We start from the raw sequence: 27425 nt of genomic DNA, 5'->3' as shown, positions 1-27425 counted from the left end.
CTGATTCACTTTGCCATTCCCCCTTTAAACGAGCCCCGCCCCGAAATCAGTCGATCAAATTCTGCAACACGCTCAACCTCGTCTGTCCAATCATAATCCACTGGGGGTGGTCTTAGGATGGTGGTCCGGGAGGCTGTTAGCCAATAAGATGTACTGCTCAGTGAACTAACGGTTCACGTCAACTATCGTTGGTTCTCCGAACAAGACATTATTCATGTTCATGTTGTAGTTATTTAAAGAGACATGATGAGGTGATATAGCGGAATTTCATTTTGAGAAGTAACAGTCGGTTACTCCTAAACATGTATGAAGGCAGTATCATGTATACATTCATTTAGCTAACTCCTCAATTCAGAAGCACTGTTTTTTTAAATGTTTTATAGTTTCGCAATAGTATATGCCACCCTGCTAAGCAGTGGCAGTAGTAGGCCTAGGTTACACTCACTCAGTTTATAAAGTTAGCTAGCAGCAATCCTGGGGTGATATGTGAATGAGCATGCGATGCCAATTCATTCACAAGCTCCATTCAGCACATTCACGTTGTTAACCTCACTACTTCATAATGTTACTTGCAGTTTCATATGAAAGTGAATTGGTATAAAATTGTCAGAAACTTAAGTTTACTTTCAAATCGTTGCTTGGTTGAACGTATCCAAATACAAATCATTAGCTAACTATGTAGAGAAAATCAACGGCAAACATCGAACGTGTTTTAGTTTGTGCCGTCTTATTATGGTGCGTTAAAGTAAAACCCTGACCTCAGCCACACGGAAAGCACGCTACATTTTAACATCATATACAGTCATTGATTTTAACACACCCACCAGAGACCAAAACGACGCCTTGTTCGAGTTAATTTGAATCTGCTAAGGAGGGAGTGGAGGTCTTCCGCCCGTCCTCTGCACTGCGAGCTGCTATTTCTCCCGCTGCCTCAGAACAACACAGTCGATTTCCGTTAGGCACCGACTGTATGGGCAGAATAACAGTATTTTTTGACAGCACTAAGTACCAGTATTTCTTATTATCGAAGACAGTTTGCGAGTAGATAGCTACATATCAACGAGACATTTTATATTCGTTTCAAGTGTTGTCTGTAGTGAGTATGAGGCAAAGTAAGAAGTAGCAGCTATCTTTGAGGAAAGAAAGTCAAAATAAAGATCAGAACCTACAGTCAGTATTATCGTTAGTGTTATAAGTAATTTTAAATTTGCCAAATTAGCTAGTTTGATAGCTGGCCAGCATCATGACTCGGAGATCATGTGCAATTTACGCTACTGGGATTCTCTGCGCCCATCTACTGATAGTGGGCATCGCATTGGTCGTGGCTCAAGTCTTCCAAACAATGATTTACAATCGGCTTAAAAAGGTGAGTTTTAACTTTTTCCCACTTCAAACAAGCATTTTATAGTTTTTTTTGTTGTCTGGTGGCTTTAACTTGTTAACGTCTGTTGTCTTTGCACGGAACAGCAGACGGTGAGTCACATTTCCCATCCCTTGTCGTTACTAGTTTTCAACCTGGAACCAGGAGTAGACGTAACATAGACTCCCATAAATGCAGGTTTACTAACATTATTTCGTGTGATATGTTATGAATTACAATTTGTATAATATGTTACGGATTGCAATTCGTACAATATGTTAGATTGCAATTCGTACATGTTGCGAATTTGCAAAAATGTGTATGTTACAAATTCTAATTTGTTGTACTAATGTTAGCTAGGTGGCAAGGTGGTTAACTAGGCTAGGGTTTAGGAGTTAGGTTAAAGGGTTAGGGGATGGGTTAGCTCCCATGCCAAGTAGTTGCAAAGTAGGTAGTAAGTAGTAGCAAAGTTGTTCGTGATAAGATGCGAACACGCAACCTTTGGGTTGCTAGACATTGACGTTATACCTTCTGTTTTATGTAACCATACCAAATGTAACACAGCATACTAATTTCAGTGTCCCGGTTTACTATGTTACGTCTAGTCTGAGACCAGGCTGGAGCTTTAAATGTGATGTTTGCTAGCTAGCTACAGCATTGAGTTCACTCAATCCGCATCTCCAGTCATTTGCCCACCCAACATGGGTCAGTGCAACATACCATGCATTCCAAGGTCGCCAATTTGTGCTGCATTTTTTTTCCACCAACCAGTGATGTTTTTTTGTGGTAGGACCACAACATTGTATCATTCATAAATCCGCAACATTGATTCTAACCTCTTGAACAGCTCTGCATGTTAACTCAGTGTATTGTAGTAGCCTATGGATGGAATCTCTGGCAGATTTACAATGCGGGATATGCTCATGTCACAGTGCGTGGTGGTAAAACCATCACCATGGATGGGTGCTCTCAGAGCAAGCAACCTGCTTTATTCCATCAGTACAATAAACCCAATATAAATAATTTAAAAAAATCATACTCAGTCAAGTTATTATACACGATACAGATTATTTTAATTAGAACTGCTGCACCTTCAACTGCAGTGTATTCATCTTATTTACGTGTGTCTCACAATATAATTGATTTGGGATTTAAAGTTATATGAGCTTTCCAAGTGGTTTATTGGGTTTATCAGTCAGGGGTTGTAGTAGGGTAGGAATCTCGTCAGAGGAGGGTAGGCAGGTGTGTGCGTGCGCATGGGTGGGGGGAAGGGAGAGATCGTGAAGGATCGGAGTCCAGCTCCCTTTTGGAATACTTTGCATTTCATTCTTCCCCGTCTTTGCTGACAAGGTTGAATACCACACTATAAAAGAACCCTCCCCAAAAGTGTCCTAGAGATCTGAACAGGTTCAATTTCTTTTCCTGAAACTGCGAACCTCAGCAGAAATGTCAAACTGACAGTGAGAGTATGCAGACACAAACAGACCAAGGTTCCCTGCCACAGTTTAATTGCTGCTGTTAAATTCGCGTCTGGGTTTATTTTGGATATGGTAGTGTCATCCTAGACCTAGAATACATAACATCATGAAATGAAACAAACAAAAAATTAACAAATATCAGCCTACCGGTCGCTTTACGTTCAATAAAGTGCCGAATCTTATGTGGACATTGCCGGTGACTGAAAAGATAAATGAGAAATAAAGAAGTTATGTCCATACGCAACTCTACCACTTCTAAAACTGATCTGATGTTTCATGTCATGGTGCACTTTTAGAACAACTTTCCAGTATCCTACCTAGAGGACTTCTGGTGAAAGGGCGTGGATGAGAGGATTGTTACATTCATGTAAGGAATCTGACGGACTCCTTTGCCTGGAGGCAGGATATTTTTTGGTCAGACAGCAGTCATCTGTTAACTTTTTGTTTCAGCCCTGGCCTGATCTAGGTCTAGAGGACTGCTCTTCCAGGAAGAAACCCTCTACCCTCCTCAAACTATATTTTGGAGGGTAGAGTAAAAAACCTTCACAACAAATTAATGGGTGACAAACCTGTTTACTTTAATTCAAACAGGTTTCTTTCATAATTCATAGATGGGAAAACCAGAGAAAATTATGGCACTGAATGTAATTTCTTATTATCTTGAGAACAGTTATCAAACCACAGTATATTTTGGCATAAGTTTATTCATTTATTTTTGAGTGACCCTAACAGTTGTTATGCTTTCATGTCCTTACCACTCATCATGTGACCCACCCACCAGCTACATGCACATAGTGAGTTTGATTTATGATAAGATTGATAAACCACAACCCTCTGTCCCTGCTTGCTTGTGAGATCAAGGTTTTAAGCATTTCTAAGAGATAAATGATGTAGACATGTCTGTGGAAGCCTTTAGGTGGCCTTCCTTTTTCAAGGTTGGTAAACACAGGAAATCTTCTAATCTAGACCTTGGTTTTAGTTCAAATGTTGTATACACAGAAACTGTCTCTTGATTTGTATCTGTTTGAAAGGTATTCAATTTAATGTAGAAAACAGAACAAACTTCACTGATTGCGAAATTTGGAAACTTGGGTAGAACAATGCTGATGACTCTGAATCACGTGTTGGTGTTTCCCTCACTCTCTCATATCCTGTATGCAAACAGTGTTTGACTTTAAACACATTCAGTCCAACACACAGCATTGGAATAGCTAGCATACTTTGGCTTTACTTTTAAATGCACACCATTCAGGTGACTCAAATGATCTTGTAAAATAAAAGGAAATGTCTTCAAAGTATCAAATAGGCTTTTTGTTGCTTGTTCCAAAATAACTCTGATATTTTTTCTTTAATGCGAAGCGATATTTGACTCTATAGCATTCATAATTTGCTGTACAGCATTGATTATTTAATTTGAGTTGATTCACATTCAAGGCTCTAAAGTGCGACCGTGTTGGTTGCATATGCTCCCAGATGTTTTATTTTGTGAGTACCGGTGCGACCAGGGAAAAATACCCCAGTTAATAATTTTTGTAATGATAAGCTTCACTGTGTAGTTGCTTCCGAGAGCCCTAGAGGAAAAAAAACGTGAGTGCAGATTTGTTCAGTCAAAAGCCTAGATTTTAAAGAATGCATTAGTGATTTTGTATTTCTTGTAACTTTCTGATGACATAATGGCATGGGAATGCCTCTGTCAACCACTTTGTGTAGCCAGTCAGCAATGCTGAAACAGTCATTTCTAAAGGCTTTCTCATAAAACATAACAAATGAAATGTTAATTGCAAAGTAGGCTTACCTTTTTGAATGATATGATATCATAACTATTTGTATCAATCGGGTCGTCTTTTGTTTTGCAAACTCTGCTATTGCGCATGCAGTACAGAAACACTGCCAGCCAAACACCAGTCTCTTGAGGTGTGCAATTGAAATTTAAAGGGAAACAATACCCTCCAAAATATGTTTTTTTAAATTGTCTTCCCTAGACCTCAAAAGGGATCTTCAAAACCACTCACGGGCATTTGTTTACACCTTGTTCAGTAATGTTACCTCATTGGCTAGCTTTTGTAGCTAACAACCTGGTTACTTTACCAGTATATCTGGACATTTGGGGGCACAGAAAGAAAGCAAAAGTGATAGTTTCTTTAGAAGATTAATGACAATACCAATGAATGAATGACTGAGCTCATGTCGTCACTAACTTTACCCTCTTAACGTCAAAGTGTAGAATTGTCAATGTAATGCATCTCAATAGGGTGCTCTTTTACACAGTGTAGAAACATGATATTCCACAAATGACTTTAATTTCAATGACCTGTTTTTGTATCAACATTTTAGCTTTTTATAATAAACAAATGTCATTACAGGGTTAAATATTAGTTTCTAGAGCACAGCGTTTGCTTAAAAAGTAGCTAATTTATATAGACCAAATATGCAGTGCATTCATGAAGTATTCAGACTCCTTGACCTTTTACACATTTTGTTACGTTACAGCCTTATTCTAAAATGGGTTAAATCGTTTTTTCCCCTCATCAGTCTACACACAATACCCCACAATGACTAAGCGAAAACCGATTTTAAGATTTTTTTGCAAAAACTTATTTACGTATGTATTCAGACTCTTCGCTATGAGATTTGAAATTGAGCTTGGGTGCAACCTGTTTGCATGGATCATCTTTGAGATGTTTATACAACTTCATTGGAGTCCACCTGTGGTAAATTCAATTGATTGGACATGATTTAGAAAGGCACACACCTGTCTATATAAGGTCCCACAGTTGACAGTGCATGTCAGAGGAAAAACCAAGCCATGAGTTCGAAGGAATTGTCCGTAGAGCTCCGAGACAGGATTGTGTCGAGGCACAGATCTGGGGAAGGGTACCAAAAAAATTCTCCAGCATTGAAGGTCACCAGAACACAGTGGCCTCCATCATTCTTAAATGGAAGAAGATTGGAACCACCGAGACTTCCTAGAGCTGGCCGCCCGGCCAAACTGAGCAATCGGGGGGAGAAGAGCCTTGGTCAGGGAGGTGACCAAGAACCCGATGGTCCAGAGTTCCTCTGTGGAAATGGGAGAACCTTCCGGAAGGACAACCAGCTCCGCAGCACACCACCAATCAGGCATATATGGTACAGTGGCCATGCGGGAAACCACTCCTCAGTAAAAGGCACATGACCGCCCGCTTGGAGTTTGCCAAAAGGCACCCAAAGGACTCTCAGACCACGAGAAACAAGATTCTCTGGTCTGATGAAACCAAGATTGAACTCGTTTGTTTAAATCTCAAGCATCACTTCTGGGAAACAGGGCAACAGCTGAAAAATAGCGCACTTGGTAGTGTGTACCGGTGCGTGACCAGTCGACAAAAGCCAACATCACCCACGACAGAGAACGGTTGATTGTCAAGGGCAATGAATTCCATTATCTTGGCATTAATGGATTTCGCCTTTGAGTTGTCTCGCTGAAATTTTCTTACTCTTTCAAATGATTGCTCGATTGGATGATCCACACAGCAGACATTGTGGGCTCGGTTAAGAATGCTGTGTTGCACGTGTAGCGCAACATTTTACGCGGCGTCATTACGTCATACCTACGTTATATAGGAATGCACGGTTGCTTTGACATCGGTTTTTAACATCGGCGTTAAACTAGACGTCGGGCCGATACCAATGTTGGCATTTTTAGCTAATATCAGCCGATTCCGATATGTTCACCGATATATCGTGCATCCCTCGTTGTGCTCCTAACATTTTATTAGAACCCTGTTTACATGACTTGTGCTGGAAACTAGCCTATTTCACTGCCGCAATATGCGCGCTCGAAGTTATGATCACGTTTTAAAACTGACTGGAATCTAAGTGACGCAATAGGCTTCTGTTTTGCCCCTGAGGAGTAAGCCCCCCAGTTCAATGCTCTAGCTAGGGAGTTCTGACCTTTGGCCCAGTTGTATAGAGTGTTTCTCTCAGAATGTGTGTGTATGAGCCAAAATACTGTCCTATCATTTAAGACTCCATAGGGAGTATGCACCTCCATTGTTGGTTGCACTAAAGTCTTGACAGGAAACAAGAGTTTGTGCACCCCTGTTGGGCCGCACCTTAAAATAAACATCCTCTTTCAATCACCGAGCTTCGCTGAGCTTCTCTGAGACTTCAGCTGAGTGAGCTGTGTGAATGGTAAAGGCCTTTCTCAAGTACATCCTCGCTTTACTCAGAGGACAGAGAAAGCAATCAGGAACCCCTTACGTAAAGGACGGGGGAAGTGAGACATTTCTCACTTGAAGTTAGTAATACCGATTTCTCATATACGGTAGGCCCTATTGGCGTCGAGTACTTACCAGTATTTTATGGATCAACAGACGGCTTAACAGTAATTTGCTCTTTAGATTTGACAACCATGTTTCAACACGCTTCATTCATTCAAAGTGTTGAATGTCACTGCGTCAGTTTTAATTACAGTTGAATTACCTTATTGAAGCTACTGTCTTTTCTAGTCCAGGCATGATGGCTAACTTTAACCACTTTCCTGTATTCAGATGATGACTAGTAGGACAGTGATGCTAGTCCATATTGTTTATTCAAACTGTCATGCTGCCACTATGGTTGGTGTTAATTTAGGCTTTTTGAAGATTGTCCTGAGCAAAATGCAAATATCTTTCTCCTCGACAGAGACTCCCCCTGGGCAGTTTTCACTCAGGTTTTCTGCTTGTACTGACAGTTATTCAGCTGTGAAGGACCTTTCCCCCGTACCCTGTTTTGGTGTGCTGGCATAGAGTCTACACTACATTAATTGCAGTGTGTGCTCTCTCCTGGCATAACCTGAAAAGGATTGTTGGTGGATGATGCTGCCGCAATCAAAAATGTAATTGCTTGAAATATCCTTAGTTTAGAAATGAATGAAATGGTTTTAAATAGCCTTTTAGGCTAAATAGCTTTCTATCCCTCCGGAATGTACTACCGTAAACAAATTATGCTTGGAGATATCATTGTTGTTTTGGTCTGTCCTCCATTAACTGTATTTCGCTCTCTTTTTTTTGTAGGAATTGACCTTGACTGAGGCGAGCCGAGTATTTGAGTCGTGGAAGAACCCGCCTCCTCCAGTCTACATGGAGTATTACTTCTTCAACGTGACCAACCCTGAAGTGTTCTTAGCAGGGGGCAAGGCAGCTGTCACCCAGATTGGACCTTACACTTACAGGTAGGTTGACAACACACTAACTGCTCTCCTTTCAAATGAGATGGCCTCAGTTCACAAAGGGCTTGAGATCAACACTCGTAATTCAGACTTCAGTGGAACTCCTATATCGATGCCAATGAAAGGTTTTTGATAATATTTGTGTTTCGTGTGTATATCTCAAGTTAAGATTCGGGCCACTATGTATTTGTTTTAGGATCTGTTTGTTTGATCATGGGAAGCTGGTGATGCAGGTCTTGGGAAAGTCATATGGACTGAATGTTAGTCCATGCTCCTGATCCTGCTCATGGACTTTTTTGACATGGGGGGGGAGATATTTGTTTGGAATGACAACATTTCTACCCACACCTTTCCATAACAGGGAATACAGACCCAGGGAAAATGTAACTTTCCTCGAAAACGGAACCAAGGTGTATGCCCTGAACCCCAAAACCTTTGTCTTCGTCCCAGAGAAGTCCCGGGGTGATCCAGAGGTCGACATTCTGAGGACAGTCAACATCCCAGCTGTGGTGAGTTAGTGTGTGTGTGTCTCTCGGTCTCTGCTTGTTACCTCTACATACTTGTAGTCTTCACATATGCACTTTATCTTAGCTGACATGGGATATCCGCAATACAGTGTGTTGGGCTGCAGATGAACTAGCGGTTAGGAGCATTGGGTCAGTAACTGAAAGGTCGCTGGTTCGAATCCCAAGCCAACTTGGTAAAACAAATCTGCCGTTGTGCCATTGAGCAAGGCTCCGGGGACGCATTCAATAATGGCTGATCCCTGGCCGTGACCCCACTCTCCGAGAGGGTCTTCAAGGAGGGAGTGGGATATGCAAAAAACACATTTTCAATTCACACGTGTATAATTCACACTTGTACGTATGTGAAATAGGACAAATGTAAGCACCCACCTAATCATTATTATAAACTATGGTGCAGCGCCTTTCTAAGAATACATAGAAACATGAGGGTGGGAATCATTCCACAGCTGTTCTGTTTTGGTCAACTTTAACCTTTCAAGAGTTTCAATATAACAATGTACTGACATTCCTTTACTGCAGAAGTATCAAACTCATTCCACTGAGGGCGGAGTGCTTGCGGGTTTTCTCTCCTCCCCTGTAATTAATTGGTTAATTAAGGTCACTAATTAGAAAGGAACTCCCCTCACCAGGATGTGTAGGGCTTAATTTAAAGGAAAAAACAAAAACCAGCAGACACTCGGCCCTCCATGAAATATGTCTGATAACCCTGCTTTACTGAATCATTCCAGTAGGCTTTCCAAGCATTTTGCTAAACGCCATATTATGACATCTTGGTGACTTGTTCCTATAAGCTTGTTACTTTATCACAGACACTTTTGTGGACTTAATGCAATTTCCAATGACAAGGACCAGACCAGATGGCAACAAAAGCTATGGACTTAGAAATGTTGCTGATGATTGTGTTGCATAGTGCCTATGACCTCTAACCCCCTCTCGCTCTCTGTTTCCTCCCCTCTCCCTGGACAGGCGGTGATGAACGAGCTGAACTCCTACTCTTTCCTGCTGCGCACCTTCGTCTCCATGTGGATGAACTCCATCGGTGTGGAAATCTTCATGACCCGCACCGTTCACGAGGTGCTATGGGGCTTCAAGGACCCCCTGCTCTCCAAAATCCACGCCATGAAGCCAGAGGTGGACGAGATGTTTGGACTGATGTGGAAGGTAAGCACTGTTTGTATTCAGTAAAAACCTTGAAATACTGTAATAAGCCATATGCTCACTCAGATTACACTTCAGAGCTGGTCCTTGTTAATAGTCATTCACTGAAGTTATAGCCTTAGCTAATGGCCGGTCTTGAAATTGTGATTTTAATAGAAGTTGTGACATTGCTCGATTAAAACCTTTAGTCATCGGACCAGGCGGAGGTTGGTAGGGATTGAGAGACGGGGATGAGGTATTGTGATGTCATCACATGATGAGAGTGAAAATGACAATATGCTGAGGAAGCTTGCTTAGTTCCTCTTTTTCTGGGAGACTCATGTCTGCTTTGGAGACTTGTGTCTGCTATTCTGCCTCACGCAATAAAAAGCAAACAGTCTGATTTAATAAACAAGTTCAGTGCATTATTTGGAAAATCCCAGAAAGAAGTAGACAGTGGGTAGAATTTTACCTGTACCTAAACTTTCAAATCTCAACTGTCAAAGCGTTTATCTGGAAGGGACTTTTTATTGTTCGTTTGGCACTCTTACGGAGTCTTAATGTTGCCCATTAGGGTTGGGCGCTATCCATATTTTCATACTGTCATCGTTTCTGTACCATACCGGGGTATTACTGGAAGTGCACACAAAACAATTTAGGCAATGGGGATCTTGATCCAGGACGGGATTGAATGCCTCTGCTGTAACCAAGAAGCTTGATCTTGACATCTAGCCACTTAGCTAGCAAGTTAGCAAACCAAATGCAAAACTGGAGCCCTGAGCTGGATATATTTTATTTGACACATCTTAGATTTCTTATAGTTATAATTCTAGTTATAAGCAGTGGCGTAGCACACAACCCCGCAGCAACCCCCCCGCCCCCGTTTTTTAAAATGGTATTGAAAAGCATATTTAGAAATACCCCAGTATACAGTATAAACGGTATATCGCCCAAACCTACTCCCTATAAAACTGTATTATGAGAAAGAGAAAACTGAACTGGATAGGCAGGCTACAGTAATACAGTGGCATTTTTATTTGAGCCTCTAGAGCACAATATTCCCCGTCAGTACATTTCCAACAACGACAACCAGCCACTTTAAACACAGAAATGACTTCCCAATTCACTTAACGTCAATAAAGGAAGATGTTCTAAATTTAACTCTGCTTATTAAAGCTTGTTTGTCTGTTTCTAATTCTGTACCTGTCCGCTGTTCCCCTGTTTGTTGGATGTATTTGTTTTGATATGACACTCTCACTGAACTATTGTTGCTCTCTCTGTCCTCCCAGAAAAATGGAACTGACGAAGGAGAGTTTGTGTTCCTGACTGGCGAACGGGACTACATGGAATATGGCAGAATAGACACATGGAACGGGCTGACGTAGGGACCCGTTTCCTCTGTTTTTCTACCGTCATGTTGTTGTGATTAAAGGATAACAAGAAAGTTTCTCATGTCATCATTTTGCTTTTTGGTCCTTGCCCCGGCCATTGGGTTTACTCATTGAACGGGGATGACTTGGTATCTGTCCAATTCGAGTATTCAAAGTCCAAGGTTATTCCCAGTTGCTCCCTGTCATGACAGAGCAGATTGCAAAATGTTATGTTTAATGGCTTCCAGGCAGTTTAAATGGAATCAATATTTGGTTCCGTTGTGTTAGAATAACCTTATGTAGACGAATGTGTCCTCTTGATGTCTGACATTTCCCCTACCTTTCCCCTATCAACAGTGAAATGTCGTGGTGGTCCTCTAACCAGAGCAACATGATAAACGGCACGGACGGCAGTGTGTTCCACCCTCTGTTGTCTAGGAAAGAGCTGCTGTACATCTTCGCTGCTGACCTCTGCAGGTACGTCACAGTCATATCTCCAAATCTTGTATTATCGGTAGTCTCTGATTTGTTTACAGTCAAAGTAGCAAGTACAAAGCGGGGCAGTGGTTTAGGTGACAGCCAGGAATTCTTGGAAAACAACAGACTCTTATCCCTATCAGACTGATAAACCGCGACCTCACACTCTTCTCTGGAAATGACATGTAGAACTGAATGAAGAGTTTCAAAATCCTGCCATAATTTCGATATGGGAAAGTCCTACTACACGTCGTGTCCCCATATCCTTATTCCCACTTCTCCCTGTGTTCTAGGTCTATCCATCTGGGTTATGTTGAGGACGTGGAAGTGAAGGGCATCCCAGCCTACCGCTTCGCCCCTCCACGTGATGTCCTGCAGAGTCCTAAGGAGAACCCTACCAACGCCGGCTTCTGTGTGCCAGCTGGGGACTGCCTTGGCACCGGGGTGCTTAAAGTCAGTGTTTGCCGAGAAGGTACGTGACGGTTCGTCACCCTGTTGCAACCCTGGTTTGCATAACAAAGCATGCGCCCCACTTCCCCACTGTTTGATTTGACTAACAACATAACCTATTGTTTAGATAACCCTAGTCAGTCCAGCTCTAGCTGCGCTTCCAGCTGCAGTAAACATCAGAAATTCCCATGTTTGACTATCCAGATTTTACAATGGTGTAGATGGTGAATGATTAACTCTGGATGAGGGCTATAAAACACTTGAATTGCCTGCATAGCTGTGGACTTGAGGGCTAGGATAAGGCTTATCTCTAAATGGTTTCCTCTTGTAAAACAATCCATGTACAAACGCATGGCATATAAATGCACTACTGTAACCATTAATTCTCGTGGGGGGAATAGATGTATTTTTAAGTCCTGTACTGTATGTGTGTTAAGAAACATGCTTATTCACGGTGTGGTGCAGCAGAGAAAGTTCCAACAGTCTGGATGCTGTTATGGCTGTCCGGTATGGGCTGCCTTTCCAATGGCAAGGAGGAACTCTACACACATTTTTGCTATCTGTTCCGCTGTCTCTGTGCGTGGGTTATAATACCAGATAGCACACATTAGAAATCTCTCACATCTGTCCATGATATTTCCTTTTTTTAGACCATCAATATTCAAACATTTGACTTTGTTTTGCTTAATCCTCCCTGATGGCAGTCCAGGATAAGGATATAGGTTAGTTGATCATATTGGTTGCTTGTGTTTTATTTTTGTCTCTTTAAGGTCCAATGCAGCCATTTCTCAATATCAAATCATTTCTGGGTAACAATTAAGTACCTAACTGTGATTTGTTTTAAATTAAAATGGTAAAAAAGAAACGCATAGCTTCTTGGCAAAGAGCAATTTCTCAAGCAAGAATTTTGCTAGGACCGTCTGGTAGTGGTCTGAGTGGGGAGAAGGAAAGAAGTGCTGTTATTGGTAGAGAGGTTTGGAACTCTCTTTCTTATTGGTCTGTTAACAAATTTAGCACCTGGTGATATCACCAGGCAACTCCATCCAACAAAAACAGGCTGAAATTTCAGGTGCTCTTTTCAAACAGCTCTTACACTAAAGGGCATTATCATAATTTTCACAATTTCATAGTATTATTCCAACCTCAGAGTGGAGATGTATATAAAACACAGAAAATGTTTGACTGCACTGGGCCTTTAAATCATGTTTCACCCCCATCTCCTTCCTCTTGTCCATAGGTGCCCCTATCGTGGTGTCATTTCCTCACTTCTATCAGGCCGATGCCATGTACATTAATGCTGTTGAAGGACTGAGCCCCAACAAGGAGGAGCATGAGACTTACCTTGATCTTAATCCGGTATGAACAAACATTTTATCTAACATGTATGCATGTATGTATGTGTACGTACGTATGTATGTACAGTGGGGAGAACAAGTATTTGATACACTGCCGATTTTGCAGGTTTTCCTACTTACAAAGCATGTAGAGGTCTGTAATTTTTATCATAGGTACACTTCAACTATGAGAGACGGAATCTAAAACAAAAATCCAGAAAATCACATTGTATGATTTTTAAGTAATTAATTTGCATTTTATTGCATGACATAAGTATTTGATACATCAGAAAAGCAGAACTTAATATTTGGTACAGAAACCTTTGTTTGCAATTACAGAGATCATACGTTTCCTGTAGTTCTTGACTAGGTTTGCACACACTGCAGCAGGGATTTTGGCCCACTCCTCCCTACAGATCTTCTCCAGATCCTTCAGGTTTCGGGGCTGTCGCTGGGCAATACGGACTTTCAGCTCCCTCCAAAGATTTTCTATTGGGTTCAGGTCTGGAGACTGGCTAGGCCACTCCAGGACCTTGAGATGCTTCTTACGGAGCCACTCCTTAGTTGCCATGGCTGTGTGCTTCGTGTCGTTGTCATGCTGGAAGACCCAGCCACGACCCATCTTCAATGCTCTTACTGAGGGAAGGAGGTTGTTGGCCAAGATCTCGCGATACATGGCCCCATCCATCCTCCCCTCAATACGGTGCAGTCGTCCTGTCCCCTTTGCAGAAAAGCATCCCCAAAGAATGATGTTTCCACCTCCATGCTTCACGGTTGGGATGGTGTTCTTGGGGTTGTACTCATACTTCTTCTTCCTCCAAACACGGCGAGTGGAGTTAGACCAAAAAGCTCTATTTTTGTCTCATCAGACCACATGACCTTCTCCCATTCCTCCTCTGGATCATCCAGATGGTCATTGGCAAACTTCAGACAGGCCTGGACATGCACTGGCTTAAGCAGGGGGACCTTGCGTGCGCTGCAGGATTTTAATCCATGACGGCGTAGTGTGTTACTAATGGTTTTCTTTGAGACTGTGGTCCCAGCTCTCTTCAGGTCATTGACCAGGTCCTGCCGTGTAGTTCTGGGCTGATCCCTCACCTTCCTCATGATCATTGATGCCCCACGAGGTGAAATCTTGCATGGAGCCCCAGACCGAGGGTGATTGACCGTCATCTTGAACTTCTTCCATTTTCTAATAATTGCGCCAACAGTTGTTTCCTTCTCACCAAGCTGCTTGCCTATTGTCCTGTAGCCCATCGCAGCCTTGTGCAGGTCTACAATTTTATCCCTGATGTCCTTACACAGCTCTCTGGTCTTGGCCATTGTGGAGAGGTTGGAATCTGTTTGATTGAGTGTGTGGACAGGTGTCTTTTATACAGGTAACGAGTTCAAACAGGTGCAGTTAATACAGGTAATGAGTGGAGAACAGGAGGGCTTCTTAAAGAAAAACTAACAGGTCTGTGAGAGCCGGAATTCTTACTGGTTGGTAGGTGATCAAATACTTATGTCATGCAATAAAATGCAAATTAATTATTTAAAAATCATACAATGTGATTTTCTGGATTTTTGTTTTAGATTCCGTCTCTCACAGTTGAAGTGTACCTATGATAAAAATTACAGACCTCTACATGCTTTGTAAGTAGGAAAACCTGCAAAATCGGCAGTGTATCAAATACTTGTTCTCCCCACTGTATGTACAGTGGGGCAAAAAAGTATTTAGTCAGCCACCAATTGTGTAAGTTCTCCCACTTAAAAAGATGAGAGAGGCCTGTCATTTTCATCATAGGTACACTTTAACTATGACAGACAAAATTAGAAAAAAAAATCCAGAAAATCACATTGTAGGATTTTTAAATACTTTATTTGCAAATTATGGTGGAAAATAAGTATTTGGTCAATAACAAACAAGCAAGATTTCTGGCTCTCACAGACCTGTAACTTCTTCTTTAAGAGGCTCTTCTGTCCTCCACTCGTTACCTGTATTAATGGCACCTGTTTGAACTTGTTATCAGTATAAAAGACACCTGTCCACAACCTCAAACAGTCACACTCCAAACTCCACTATGGCCAAGACCAAAGAGCTGTCAAAGGACACCAGAAACAAAATTGTAGACCTGCACCAGGCTGGGAAGACTGAATCTGCAATAGGTAAGCAGCTTGGTTTGAAGAAATCAACTGTGGGAGCAATTATTAGGAAATGGAAGACATACAAGACCACTGATAATCTCCCTCGATCTGGGGCTCCACGCAAGATCTCACCCCGTGGGGTCAAAATGATCACAAGAACGGTGAGCAAAAATCCCAGAACCACACGGGGGGACCTAGTGAATGACCTGCAGAGAGCTGGGACCAAAGTAACAAAGCCTACCATCAGTAACACACTACGCCGCCAGGGACTCAAATCCTGCAGTGCCAGACGTGTCCCCCTGCTTAAGCTAGTACATGTCCAGGCCCGTCTGAAGTTTGCTAGAGAGCATTTGGATGATCCAGAAGAAGATTGGGAGAATGTCATATGGTCAGATGAAACCAAAATATAACTTTTTGGTAAAAACTCAACTCGTCGTGTTTGGAGGACAAAGAATGCTGAGTTGCATCCAAAGAACACCATACCTACTGTGAAGCATGGGGGTGGAAACATCATGCTTTGGGGCTGTTTTTCTGCAAAGGGACCAGGACGACTGATCCGTGTAAAGGAAAGAATGAATGGGGCCATGTATCATGAGATTTTGAGTGAAAACCTCCTTCCATCAGCAAGGGCATTGAAGATGAAACGTGGCTGGGTCTTTCAGCATGAAAATGATCCCAAACACACCGCCCGGGCAACGAAGGAGTGGCTTCGTAAGAAGCATTTCAAGGTCCTGGAGTGGCCTAGCCAGTCTCCAGATCTCAACCCCATAGAAAATCTTTGGAGGGAGTTGAAAGTCCGTGTTGCCCAGCAACAGCCCCAAAACATCACTGCTCTAGAGGAGATCTGCATGGAGGAATGGGCCAAAATACCAGCAACAGTGTGTGAAAACCTTGTGAAGACTTACAGAAAACGTTTGACCTCTGTCATTGCCAACAAAGGGTATATAATAAAGTATTGAGATAAACTTTTGTTATTGACCAAATACTTATTTTCCACCATAATTTGCAAATAAATTCATAAAAAATCCTACAATGTGATTTTCTGGATTTTCTTTTCTCATTTTGTCTGTCATAGTTGAAGTGTACCTATGATGAAAATTACAGGCCTCTCTCATCTTTTTAAGTGGGAGAACTTGCACAATTGGTGGCTGACTAAATACTTTTTTGCCCCACTGTATGTATATGTATGTCATAAGGCCAATATGTGGGATTTGTTATGGGCCCTGAACTCGGTGGCCAGTTTATTAGGTGCACCATCTAGTATCAGGTCGGACCCCTCTTTAGCCATGAAGGGATGCACCTGGTCAGCAACAATGTTCAGATGCACTGTGGCGTTCCAACTTTGCTCAATTGGTATCAAGGGACCGAACATGTGCCAGGAAAACACTCCCCACACCAACTCCAGCAGCCTGTACCGTTGACACTAGGCAGGATGGGGCCATGGACGCACGCAGCTTACGCCAAATCTGACTCTGCCATCAACATGACACAACAGGAACTGTGATTTGTGTTCCTGTTTGACCGGCCTGTTAGTTTACACGATTCTTGCCATTCTCCTTCGACCTCGCTCATCAACAAGCTGTTTTTGCTAGAGGTCGACCGATTAATCGGAATGGCCGATTTAATTAGGGCCGATTTCAAGTTTTCATAACAATCGGAAATCGGTATTTTTGGACACCGATTTGGTGTCGGGCAGAACAACAGACTTTTACCTTGTCAGCTCGGGGGATTCAATCTTGCAACCTTACAGTTAACTAGTCCAACGCTCTAACCACCTGATTACATTGCACTCCACGAGGAGCCTGCCTGTTACGCGAATGCAGTAAGCCAAGGTAAGTTGCTAGCTAGCATTAAACTTATCTTATAAAAAACAATCAATCATAATCACTAGTTAACTACACATGGTTGATGATATTACTAGTTTATCTAGCGTGTCCTGCGTGGCATATAATCGATGCGGTGCGTATCGTTGCTCCAATGTGTACCTAACCATAAACATCAAGCCTTTCTTAAAATTAATACACAGAAGTATATATTTTTTTACCTGCTTGGGCTGCCTAATTTGCCAGAATTTTACGTAATTATGACATAACATTGAAGGTTGTGCAATGTAACAGGAATATTTAGACTTATGGATGCCACCCGTTAGATAAAATACGGAACGGTTCCGTACTTCACTGAAAGAATAAACGTCTTGTTTTCGAGATGATAGTTTCCGGATTCGACCATATTAATGACCTAAGGCTCATATTTCTGTGTGTTATTATGTTATAATTAAGTCTATGATTTGATAGATCAGTCTGACTGAGCGATAGTAGGCACCAGCAGGCTCGTAAGCATTCATTCGAACAGCACTTTCGTGCGTTTTGCCAGCAGCTCTGCTGTTTATGACTTCAAGCCTATCAACTCCCGAGATGAGGCTGGTGTAACCGATGTGAAATGGCTAGCTAGGTAGCGGGGTGCGCGCTAATAGCGTTTCAAACGTCACTCGCTCTGAGACTTGGAGTAGTTGTTCCCCTTGCTCTGCAAGGGCTGCGGCTTTTGTGGAGCGATGGGTAATGCTGCTTCGAGGGTGGCTGTTGTCGTTGTGTTCCTGGTTTGAGCCCAGGTAGGAGCGAGGAGAGGGACGGAAGCTATACTGTTACACTGGCAATACTAAAGTGCCTATAAGAACATCCAATAGTCAAAGGTTAATGAAATACAAATGGTATAGAGAGAAATAGTCCTATAATTCCTATAATAACTATAACCTAAAACTTCTTACCCGAACCACCAGCTTTCATATGTTCTCATGTTCTGAGCAAGGAACTTAAACGTTAGCTTTCTTACATGACACATATTGCACTTTCTTCTCCAACACTTTGTTTTTGCATTATTTAAACCAAATTGAACATGTTTCATTATTTATTTGAGGCTAAATTGATTTTATTGATGTATTATATTAAGTTAAAATAAGTGTTCATTCAGTATTGTTGTAATTGTCATTATTACAAAAAAAAAAAAAAAAATTGTCCGATTAATCGGTATCGGCTTTTTTTGGTCCTCCAATAATCGGTATCGGTGTTGAAAAATCATAATCGGTCGACCTCTAGTTTTCGCCCACAGGACTGCTGCTGACTGGATGTGTTTTGCCTGTTCCACCATTCTCGGTAAACCCAAGACACGGTCGTGTGTGAAAATCCCCAGAGGCCGTCTGTTTCTGAGATACTGGAATTGGCGCACCTGGCACCGGCGATCCTACCACGCTCAAAGTCGCTTAGGTTACTCGTTTTGCCCATTCTAACGTTCAATCGAAACAGTAACTGAATGCCTGTTTGCCTGCTTTATATAGCAAACCACGGCCATATGACTCACTGTGTAGGAGCGAACCATTTTCATGAACGGGGTGGTGTACCTAATAAACTGGCCACTGAGTGTATACTGTTTACATAGTCTCAATCTGATTATAAATAGACTGTATTTAATAGCTTTGTGACATTTTGTATTTGTGTGTTTTATGAAGTACCAGTGGATTATTAAAATTAGCTGTCTCCATATCGGAAAGGACAAGATGTAACTGCATTTTAAAGAATATTTTATTTTATTTTGTATTTCTAGACCACTGGGGTCCCCATCCGTGCCTGCAAGAGAGCCCAGCTCAATATAATTTTGAACAGAGTTCCAGGCTTTCCGTAAGTAAAGACCAGAACAGTTTTACACACTTTGAAGCCTGATCTTTTCAAACTCAATTCGTATGAAGGATGAGAAGGCCCATTGTTGAACCTTGAGTCCTCATTACATTTTCTCTTCCTCAGCAAAACCAAACATCTAAACTTTACAATTTTCCCTATCATGTTTGTCAATGAGGTAAGACATATCTCCTCCCTCCCTCTCTCCATTATTTTGTGAAATTCAGTCAGCCTCACGTACAGCCTAGAAATGTCAAATGAAGTTTCTAAATTTTGCCAGAGAAAATCCTTTATTACAGGTATATTATTAAGACTAGTTAATAACTGGTTTACAGTTAAATAACACCAGTTAATGAAATAGTAAAGAGGGGTTGATAACCTTAGTGACCTCCCCCAGACGGCCACTATCGACGATGACTCTGCTACCCAGATGAGGACCCTGCTGCTCATCGTGACCCTGGTGTCCAACTTCCCTCTGCTCATTGTGGGCATGGGCGCCATCCTGCTCGTAGTCTTCGTCCTCCTGGTCTGCAGGTCTCGCCAGAAGAAGGTAAGACCTCCCCTCTACCCCTGCACTTACGCCCAGGACACCCCAAACAAGAATATTCATTAGCTTCTCTGAAATATAGTGTAAATTGTACATTTAATTTACAATTGGGCACTTCACTCACAATGTCAGTTGTGGTGAAGGATTTCATAAGTGGTTATTAGTCTATAGTGGTGCAATGTCACAACAAAGGTTTTATGTTAGCTTTGACTGTGTTCAATGTTTATCTGTTGATAGACCATTTATACTTCTATATTAACATCACTGGTCTGGTGACTGAGGGTAACCTCCAACTACTTGCATGATAAAACTCACATGGTCATCATGTCCTACCTCCTGTAATGTCTGTATGAAATGTTATTCCGGCTGGCCTTTCTAACAATTGAAACCACTGAGGTCAGAACAGGAAGTATATATCTGAATTGAGCAATTCCTCGTTGGCAGACAGTCACAATGATGACAGTCTACAGTGACGTACAGGCACTGAACTCTAGTAATCCTGTAGGTTAGCCAGTGTACTTTCAACACTTATCTGTGTTTGTCTTGGTCAGTCGTTCTGACCCCTTGTGCATGACCCCATTCCCCACCTATCAGTCATGACTCAGTTAGATAAGAGTTAGCTTAGTATCTTCCCCACATGGTTCAACAAAACAGATATAGGCCTGCCGGCATGTTCATGTTGAGAAACAAAGTAGGAGTTCACATCAGACAGAGAATTGGTATTTTAAAGTGTTCAGATAAAGCCTGTTTTATCAAATACAGCTATTGTAAAGAACTGTATAGTTAACGTATTATGATAAAGCATTTCTGTACCCCCCCCCCCCCTTTTTTTCCTTTCTGTTTTAGAATGAAGTAAAACGTATTGATTTTACTGAAGCTTTTCATTCTTTTACTGTAAGTCTTCATTTTGCTTCGTTTGCTATTTTCTTTGAGCTGTTAGCAATTCTTACTTGTTGCTTATAATTTTCAATTATCTTTAGGGATTATATATACACGGCCAAAGTATGTGGACACCTGCTCGTCAAACATCTCATTACAAAATCATGGGCATTAATATGGAGTTGGTCCCCCCCTTTGCTGCCATAAAACAGCCTCCATTCTTCTGGGAGGTCTTTCCACTAGATGTTGGAACATTGCTGTGGACACTTGCTTCCATTCAGCCACAAGAGCATTAGTGAGGTCGGGCACTGATGTTGGGTGATTAGGCCTGGCTCACAGTCGGCGTTCCAATTCATCCCAAAGGTGTTCAATGGAGTTGAGGTCAGGGCTCTGCAGGCCAGTCAAGTTATTCCACACCGATCTCGACAAACCATTTCTGTATGGACCTCGCTTTGTTCACGGTGGCAATGTCATGCTGAAACAAGAAAGGGCCTTCCCCAAACTGTTACCACAAAGTTGGAAGCACAGAATCGTCTAGAATGTCATTGTAGCATCAAGATTTCCCTTCACTGGAACTAAGGGGCCTAGCCCGAACCCTGAAAAACAGCCCCAGACCATTATTCCTCCTCCATCAAACTTTACAGTTGGCACTATGCAATGGGGCAGCTAGTGTTTTCCTGGCATCTGCCGAACCCAGATTCGTCCGTTGGACTGCCAGATGGTGAAGCGTGATTCATCACTCCAGAGAACGTGTTTCCTCTGCTCCAGAGTCCAATGGCGGCGAGCTTTACACCTCTCCAGCCGACGCTTGGCATTTTTCATGGTGGTCTTAGGCTTGTGTGCGGCTGCTCGGCCATGGAAACTAATTTCATGAAGCTCCCGACTAACAGTTATTGTGCTGATGTTGCTTCCAGAGGCAGTTTGAAACTCTGTAGTGAGTGTTGCAATCGAGGACAGACTATTGTTGTGCGCTACGTTTCCACTTCACAATAACAGCACTTACAGTTGACCGGGGCAGCTCTACCAGGGCAGAAATTTGACGAACTGACTTGTTGGAAAGGTGGCATCCTATGACATTGAAAGTCACTGAGCTCTTCAGTTAGCCCATTCTAGTGCTAATGTTTGCCTATGGAGGTTTGCATGGCGGTGTGCTCAATTTTATACACCTGTCAGCAATGGGTGTGGCTGACTTAGCTGAATCCACAAATTTGAGGCGGTGTCCACATACTTGTATGTATATATTTATGTGTATGTACTGAACAAAAATATAAACGCAACATGTAAAGTGTTGGTCCCATTTTTCATGAGCTGAAAAAAAGATCCCAGAAATGTTTGTTTTTTTGCATTTATATTTTTGTTAAGTATATATGCATACACTGAACAAAAATATAAATGTAACATTTATCAATTTCAAAAATGTTACTTTCTACTTTTAATTTCAAAGAGTTACAGTTCATATAAGGAAATCAGTCAATTGAAATAAATTCATAAGTCCCTAATATGGATTTCACATGATTGGGAATACAGATGCATCTGTTGATCAGAGTACTTAAAAAATAATAAAAGTTAGGGGCGTGGATCAGAAAACCAGTCAGTGTCTGGTATGACCACCATTTTGTTTCATGCAGCGCGACACATCTCCTTCGCATAGAGTTGCTCAGGCTGTTAATTGAGGCCTGTGGAATGTTGTCCCACTCCTCTTCAATGGCTGTGCCAAGTTGACATGTATGGTGGCCATGGAAGGACTGTGACCGTTTTAGTTTCCAGGAATTGTGTACAGATCCTTGCGACATGGGGCCGTGCATTATCATGCTGAAACATGAGGTGATGGAGGCGGCTGAATGGCACCACAATGGGCCTCAGTATCTCATCATGGTATCGCTGTGCATTCAAATTGCCATCGATTACATGCAGTTGTGTTCGTTGTCCATAGCTTATGCTTGCCTGTACCATAACCCCACTATGGGCCACTCTGTTCACAACGTTGACATCAGCAAACCGCTCACCCACACAACGTCATACACGTGGTCTGCGGTTGTGAGGCTGGTTGGACATACTGCCAAATTCTCTGAAATGACGGAGGCGGTTTATGATAGAAAAATGTACATTCATTTCTCTGGCAACAGCTCTGGTGGACATTCCTGCAGTCAGCATACCAATTGCACGCTCCCTCAAAACTTCAGACATCTGTGGCATTGTGTAGCATGACAAAACTGCACATTTTAGAGCTGCCTTTTATTGTCCCCAGCACAAGCTGCACCTGTGTAATGATGCTGTTTAATCAGCTTCTTGATATTCCACACCAGTCAGGTGGATGGATTATCTTGGCAAAGGAGAAATGCTCACTAACAGGGTTGTAAACAAATTTGAGCACAACATTTGAGAGAAGTAAGCTTTTTGTGCGTATGGAACATTTCTGGGATATTTTATTTCAGCTCATGAAACATGGGACCAACACTTTACATGTTGCATTTATATTTTGGTTCAGTGTACATCCATCTCATTCCTGCTTCATATTATATTTGTTCTTTAAGTTGAAAAGTATTTTGGGTTTGGTGGTTTTGTACAGTGACATTAATTCATTATATAGCCACAATTAGTTTATTCTATAACATTGCATTAAACATTTAATTTTCATGTGTACAATATTTCCAATTTAGTTATAAGTATATAACTGGTTGTTGTTTTCATGATGGGATTCTTTTGACCTTTACAAAATGTTTTTCCCTCTTCAGACGGCAAAAGACGAAACTGCCTACACTCAAGTCAGCGACAAACCAGAGGTTGAACCATCAGAAAACAACCACACCAACCAGCCAATGAGGAACGGATCCTACATCGCCATGTCTCCTGTGGAGGCTCAGAAGTGTTGATGGAGGCTGCAGTGTGCGGAGGGGAGGGGCAGGCGGACCAGCCTGGGCGTGGTATTATAACCAAGGCAGGGTTTTGCAGTGCGGACAGGGGTTTTCACTTTTGGGGACTGTCCTACTCTCCTGCTGAGCATGGCCTTTCTTCCTGCCATAGTGCAAAACAACATCTCCGGTCTACTACTAATGTCACTTGTCTTTTTTCTGTCGAGCTCACCGCTGGGTTCATGACGAAAACACTAGTTATCTCAGCCAGGACAATAGGTTTTGTGAGTATTTTCTGCACTTTGAAGTAGAATATTAGTCAATGATTAACAACCACTGAGCAACCACTATCAGCCTTCCAACAGGGCTCAAAGAGCACTGACTGACTGTAGTATTTACCTGAACAATGAAGACCAGAAGGTCCTTTAACATTTCTTTGTAACGGTGTTTGTGAGGTTACCTCCAAAACAAGCCAACAGTTTAAAACCTTTGCTCCTTAAGTTAAATAGTATGACTAGTAGTATTCCCTCCATCCCTGTAACTGAGTTTTCAGCGACTCAGAATGTGGGTTTGCTAACACAACTGTACTTACTTACCATATCCTTTTGGACTGAGCCAAACTATTCATATTATGTTGAGCATTTTCCTGAGATAAATCAGTCAGTTCACATACCCAAGTTGTCATCAGAATTTGTGACTGTGTGTGCATGTCTTACACTGTAGTGTCCTGTTTTGATGACTATGGGTTACTTTTTCTTGATGCAGGCACTGTGTAGTATGACAACTGAGAGATTTTGCATTTTTTTGTTGTTTACATATTGGAATTTTTTGAAACATTTTGAAGACATGGCAAAGTCCTCAGAAGATAAGGCATTAGTGGATAGCTGCTTTTCCCATTATGTGGTGTTAGGGGATTGTACCTATAGCCGAAGTAGATATACCATAAACCTTCATCTAATATTCCAAATGGAAGAAAAACCTACATTACAAGGGAGACTTGAACCTACTTTCTGCCTTACAATTGTTCAGTGTGTTGATTCTTCATGTGGATACGGTAAAAAGCTGGATATCTTAGTTGTACATACGTAATGGGGAAATTATAGGCTACCTCTGACCTAATCCAGCAAGTAGTCAAAGGTGTGCCTAAAACACTTTTTCATTTTAACAACAGTGTCGACCCACATTGTGTGTCTGCACTGATACTTAGAATAAGCACAATTTGGATTGCTAATACAGTCCTCCTAAGGTAACAGGTCTTCACATAGACTGTACCCTGCTAGAAGCATATTATACGTATTATATTTACCATTTTGTTTTTTAACACTGCGTTGTTGGGAAAGGGCTCGTAAGTAGGCGTTTCACTGTAATACAATATTTGTTGTATTATGCGCCAAATGGGCTTGTATACGATTTTATTTGAAGACGATGGGTGCCCTGTAAAGAAAACATTTTTAAATTCTAGAATTAACAGTCAGGCACTGCTTCTGCTGTGCATGTTATGTCGAACAGAGTTAACTGGCTAGCCAAGGAGCTTCAGGTATTCAGACAAACATGACACTTGAATCACTATTTGTCTTACTGTATGTTTTGATGTGTTGTGTTTTTTGTTGCTGTCGTTGGTCTCTGTGTCGTGTCAAGGCTTTTGGCAGTCGCTTCTGGAAAAAATATACTAAGTCCATAATACTGTCAACTTCAAAATGTGATTCCTGCACTTTCCAAAAAAAGAAAACTTGCCCTGTATTTTTTGGGGTTATGTAAAATGCAATGGTCCTTCGGTGTATTTCAGTGGTTTGACCCAGGGTTGTTTTTCATTGGTTCCTGAGGTGTAATTCTAGATGGACACTTTGCCTTTGTTACTTGCTTTTCGGTAGATAGAATTTATTTTTTCTTTATCTATTATTCCTGCAATTAATTACCATAACCCATGGGCTTGTATTTTTCTGTGGAGAAACCATCCATGCTCATATTCTGTTTAGGGTTGTTCCAACAGAAACTGGTATCAACTCTTCTGAATTGTTAAGTCTGGTCTGTGAACTCCTTCAATGTTTAAGAATGTTTGAGCATAGGATACAATGCCCAAAGCTTGCTGTCATTTACTGGAATTAGCAGATAACTATAGATAGCAAAATTGTAACATCAATTATCATGGTTTTTAACCCCACTTCGGTTAACTGATGAGGACTTGATCTCAGTTGTCATTGTGGCAGACCTTAAGTGGCCGAAGAATTGTCAATATTGAGAATGTTTCTGTGGGTGATGATGGCTTGGGTTGTTAAAACGGGAAACTATTTCTGGAGGTCTAGATGGATACTCTAGTAAACAAATGAAGGAGAGTATTAGTTTGTTTAGTATTATGAAGTATTAGTTTGTTTGGTTGTGCCAGTAAGAACGTCTGTCAGACATGGCTTTGGGGATGTACTATGATAAACTGGTCCTGATTTTATATATCAAGAACCAATTCACAATAGGCCTTCTTTTCAGTTTGAAACCTACTGTACTTGCAGGCAATTATTGCATTGTGCAAGTATGGCTGTATCATCACAGTATATCATACTAACCTTTTTTGACTTGAACATATAAGACCTCAAACCAGAGCCATATGTGTGTTGTATGCTTAACAGTGTGCATGTGCGCACACACACACACACACTCACCTGAGACACTGTCTGACTGACTAGTCCCATTCACCTTTGTACCCAATCATTCATGTCCATTCGCTCCTCTGTGCGTGACCGAAGAGACCCTACATGGATCTGTTCTAGCTTGTGTCTACTCTCCTCCGAGATAACGGTTGTGCCACCGCCTACCTAATAGTAATTGCACCATATACCTTTTCAACAGTGCACTATTTTAGACCAGGGCCCAAAGGGCTCCGGTCAAAAGCAGTGCACGGTTTAGGGAATAGGGTGCCATTTCAGATGCAAGCCATCTAAAACAGTGCCAGGATCCAATTGCAGTGTATTTACAACAGTGTTTGAGTTGTCTTTTCCCAACAAGACAAAAAAAAAAAAAAGGTTTTTAGAATTCCATAACTATTGTTAATATCAAGAGACTGGGGCGATATGTATTGCTTGTTATGCACAAATGCCGCTCTAATGTGCGGGAGAAAAAAATACGTTTTATGTATTGACACAACAATATTATGTTATGTAAAAAATACATTTTATTAAATGTTTTTTTAATCTGACAATTTATGTATCCATATGTTCAATGTTGTCTTTGTTTTTCTGAATTTGTATGTTTTTTTTGTGGTCCCGTTTCATTTCCTTTTATTTTTTTTCTGTTTAGTAATATTCAACTGGGGGACATCGAGCACATTTCAGTTGATCATTGAATTTTTATGTCTCACAAATGTTCTTAGAGAGAATTCCTAGATGGTCGTGTGTGTGGGATGATAAGCTTATGTAGACATTTTTGTACAGCCAATGTACTGTTTTTGTCAAACGGGAGTGATTTAATTGGAAGGCTGATAATGTGTATGCATGTGGAGGGAGATTGCCTTAGTGCCTGGCTGTGTACAAGCAGATTGCCTTAGTGCCTGGATGGGTACAAGTGTCGTGTACAAGCAATCTAACCCATAGATGAATGAAGCCCTCCTTCATGGAAAAATAACGGTAATGCCATACCATCCTTTATTTCCTTAATTTGCTTTCAAGTAACCAATTTAGTTAAGCAGTGTAGCAACTGTATTTTTTTCACATTTCATTTTGTGTACGTTTCTAAAGGTCTCAGTCACCATCTAACAGACATTTTAATGTTACTTCTGAGTTAAATGTTTTTTTGCTGCTGAAAATGACAATCGTCTCATGTTGGGTGAAAAACGATTTCACATGTAATATACATTAGTTTTAGTTTTGATAATTTACACTGCACAAATGTTTATACAATGCTTTTGTAAACATTTTTTGTGTATTTGCCAAAAAAATAAAGTAGCAAAGAATACAGTTGATGGCTGTGTTTTGCTTTTAACACAATACCAACATTACCATTAAATACTGTTTTTACTTTTAATTAAGACTGTACAGTCATGGCCA

At 41.4% G+C, this 27425-nt stretch overlaps 1 protein-coding gene across 2 annotated transcripts; it reads left to right on the top strand.

The window, feature by feature from the left end:
• The first annotated feature begins 266 nt into the window (after positions 1–266).
• LOC139545620 (lysosome membrane protein 2-like) lies at positions 267–27335 on the top strand. 2 transcript variants are annotated; one of them, XM_071353586.1, is made up of 13 exons: positions 267–1366; positions 7869–8026; positions 8385–8532; positions 9517–9711; positions 10977–11068; positions 11415–11534; positions 11828–12006; positions 13222–13340; positions 19043–19116; positions 19240–19291; positions 19511–19663; positions 20507–20554; positions 23275–27335. In XM_071353586.1, the coding sequence occupies exons 1-13, from the start codon at positions 1244–1246 to the stop codon at positions 23410–23412; spliced, it is 1599 nt and encodes a 532-aa protein (XP_071209687.1). In that variant the 5' UTR covers positions 267–1243; the 3' UTR covers positions 23413–27335. The 2 variants fall into 2 exon arrangements, with proteins under 2 accessions (XP_071209687.1, XP_071209688.1); XM_071353587.1 differs by lacking the exon at positions 20507–20554.
• The last annotated feature ends 90 nt before the right edge of the window (positions 27336–27425 follow it).

This window comes from Salvelinus alpinus, chromosome 19 (assembly GCF_045679555.1).
Source record: "Salvelinus alpinus chromosome 19, SLU_Salpinus.1, whole genome shotgun sequence".
NCBI classification, from domain to species: domain Eukaryota; kingdom Metazoa; phylum Chordata; class Actinopteri; order Salmoniformes; family Salmonidae; genus Salvelinus; species Salvelinus alpinus.
Note: the sequence above shows the minus strand (reverse complement) of the source record. Positions and strands in the feature narration are given on the sequence as shown.

What these genes read in the sequence shown, in the direction of transcription:
- LOC139545620 (XM_071353586.1), top strand. Translation starts at nt 1,244, where the DNA reads ATGACTCGGAGATCATGTGCAATTTACGCTACTGGGATTCTCTGCGCC. An exon ending in ATTGGACCTTACACTTACAG is followed by an intron (nt 8,027 to 8,384) that starts GTAGGTTGACAA and finishes TTTCCATAACAG; the next exon opens with GGAATACAGACCCAGGGAAA. An exon ending in AGTCAGTGTTTGCCGAGAAG is followed by an intron (nt 12,007 to 13,221) that starts GTACGTGACGGT and finishes TCTTGTCCATAG; the next exon opens with GTGCCCCTATCGTGGTGTCA.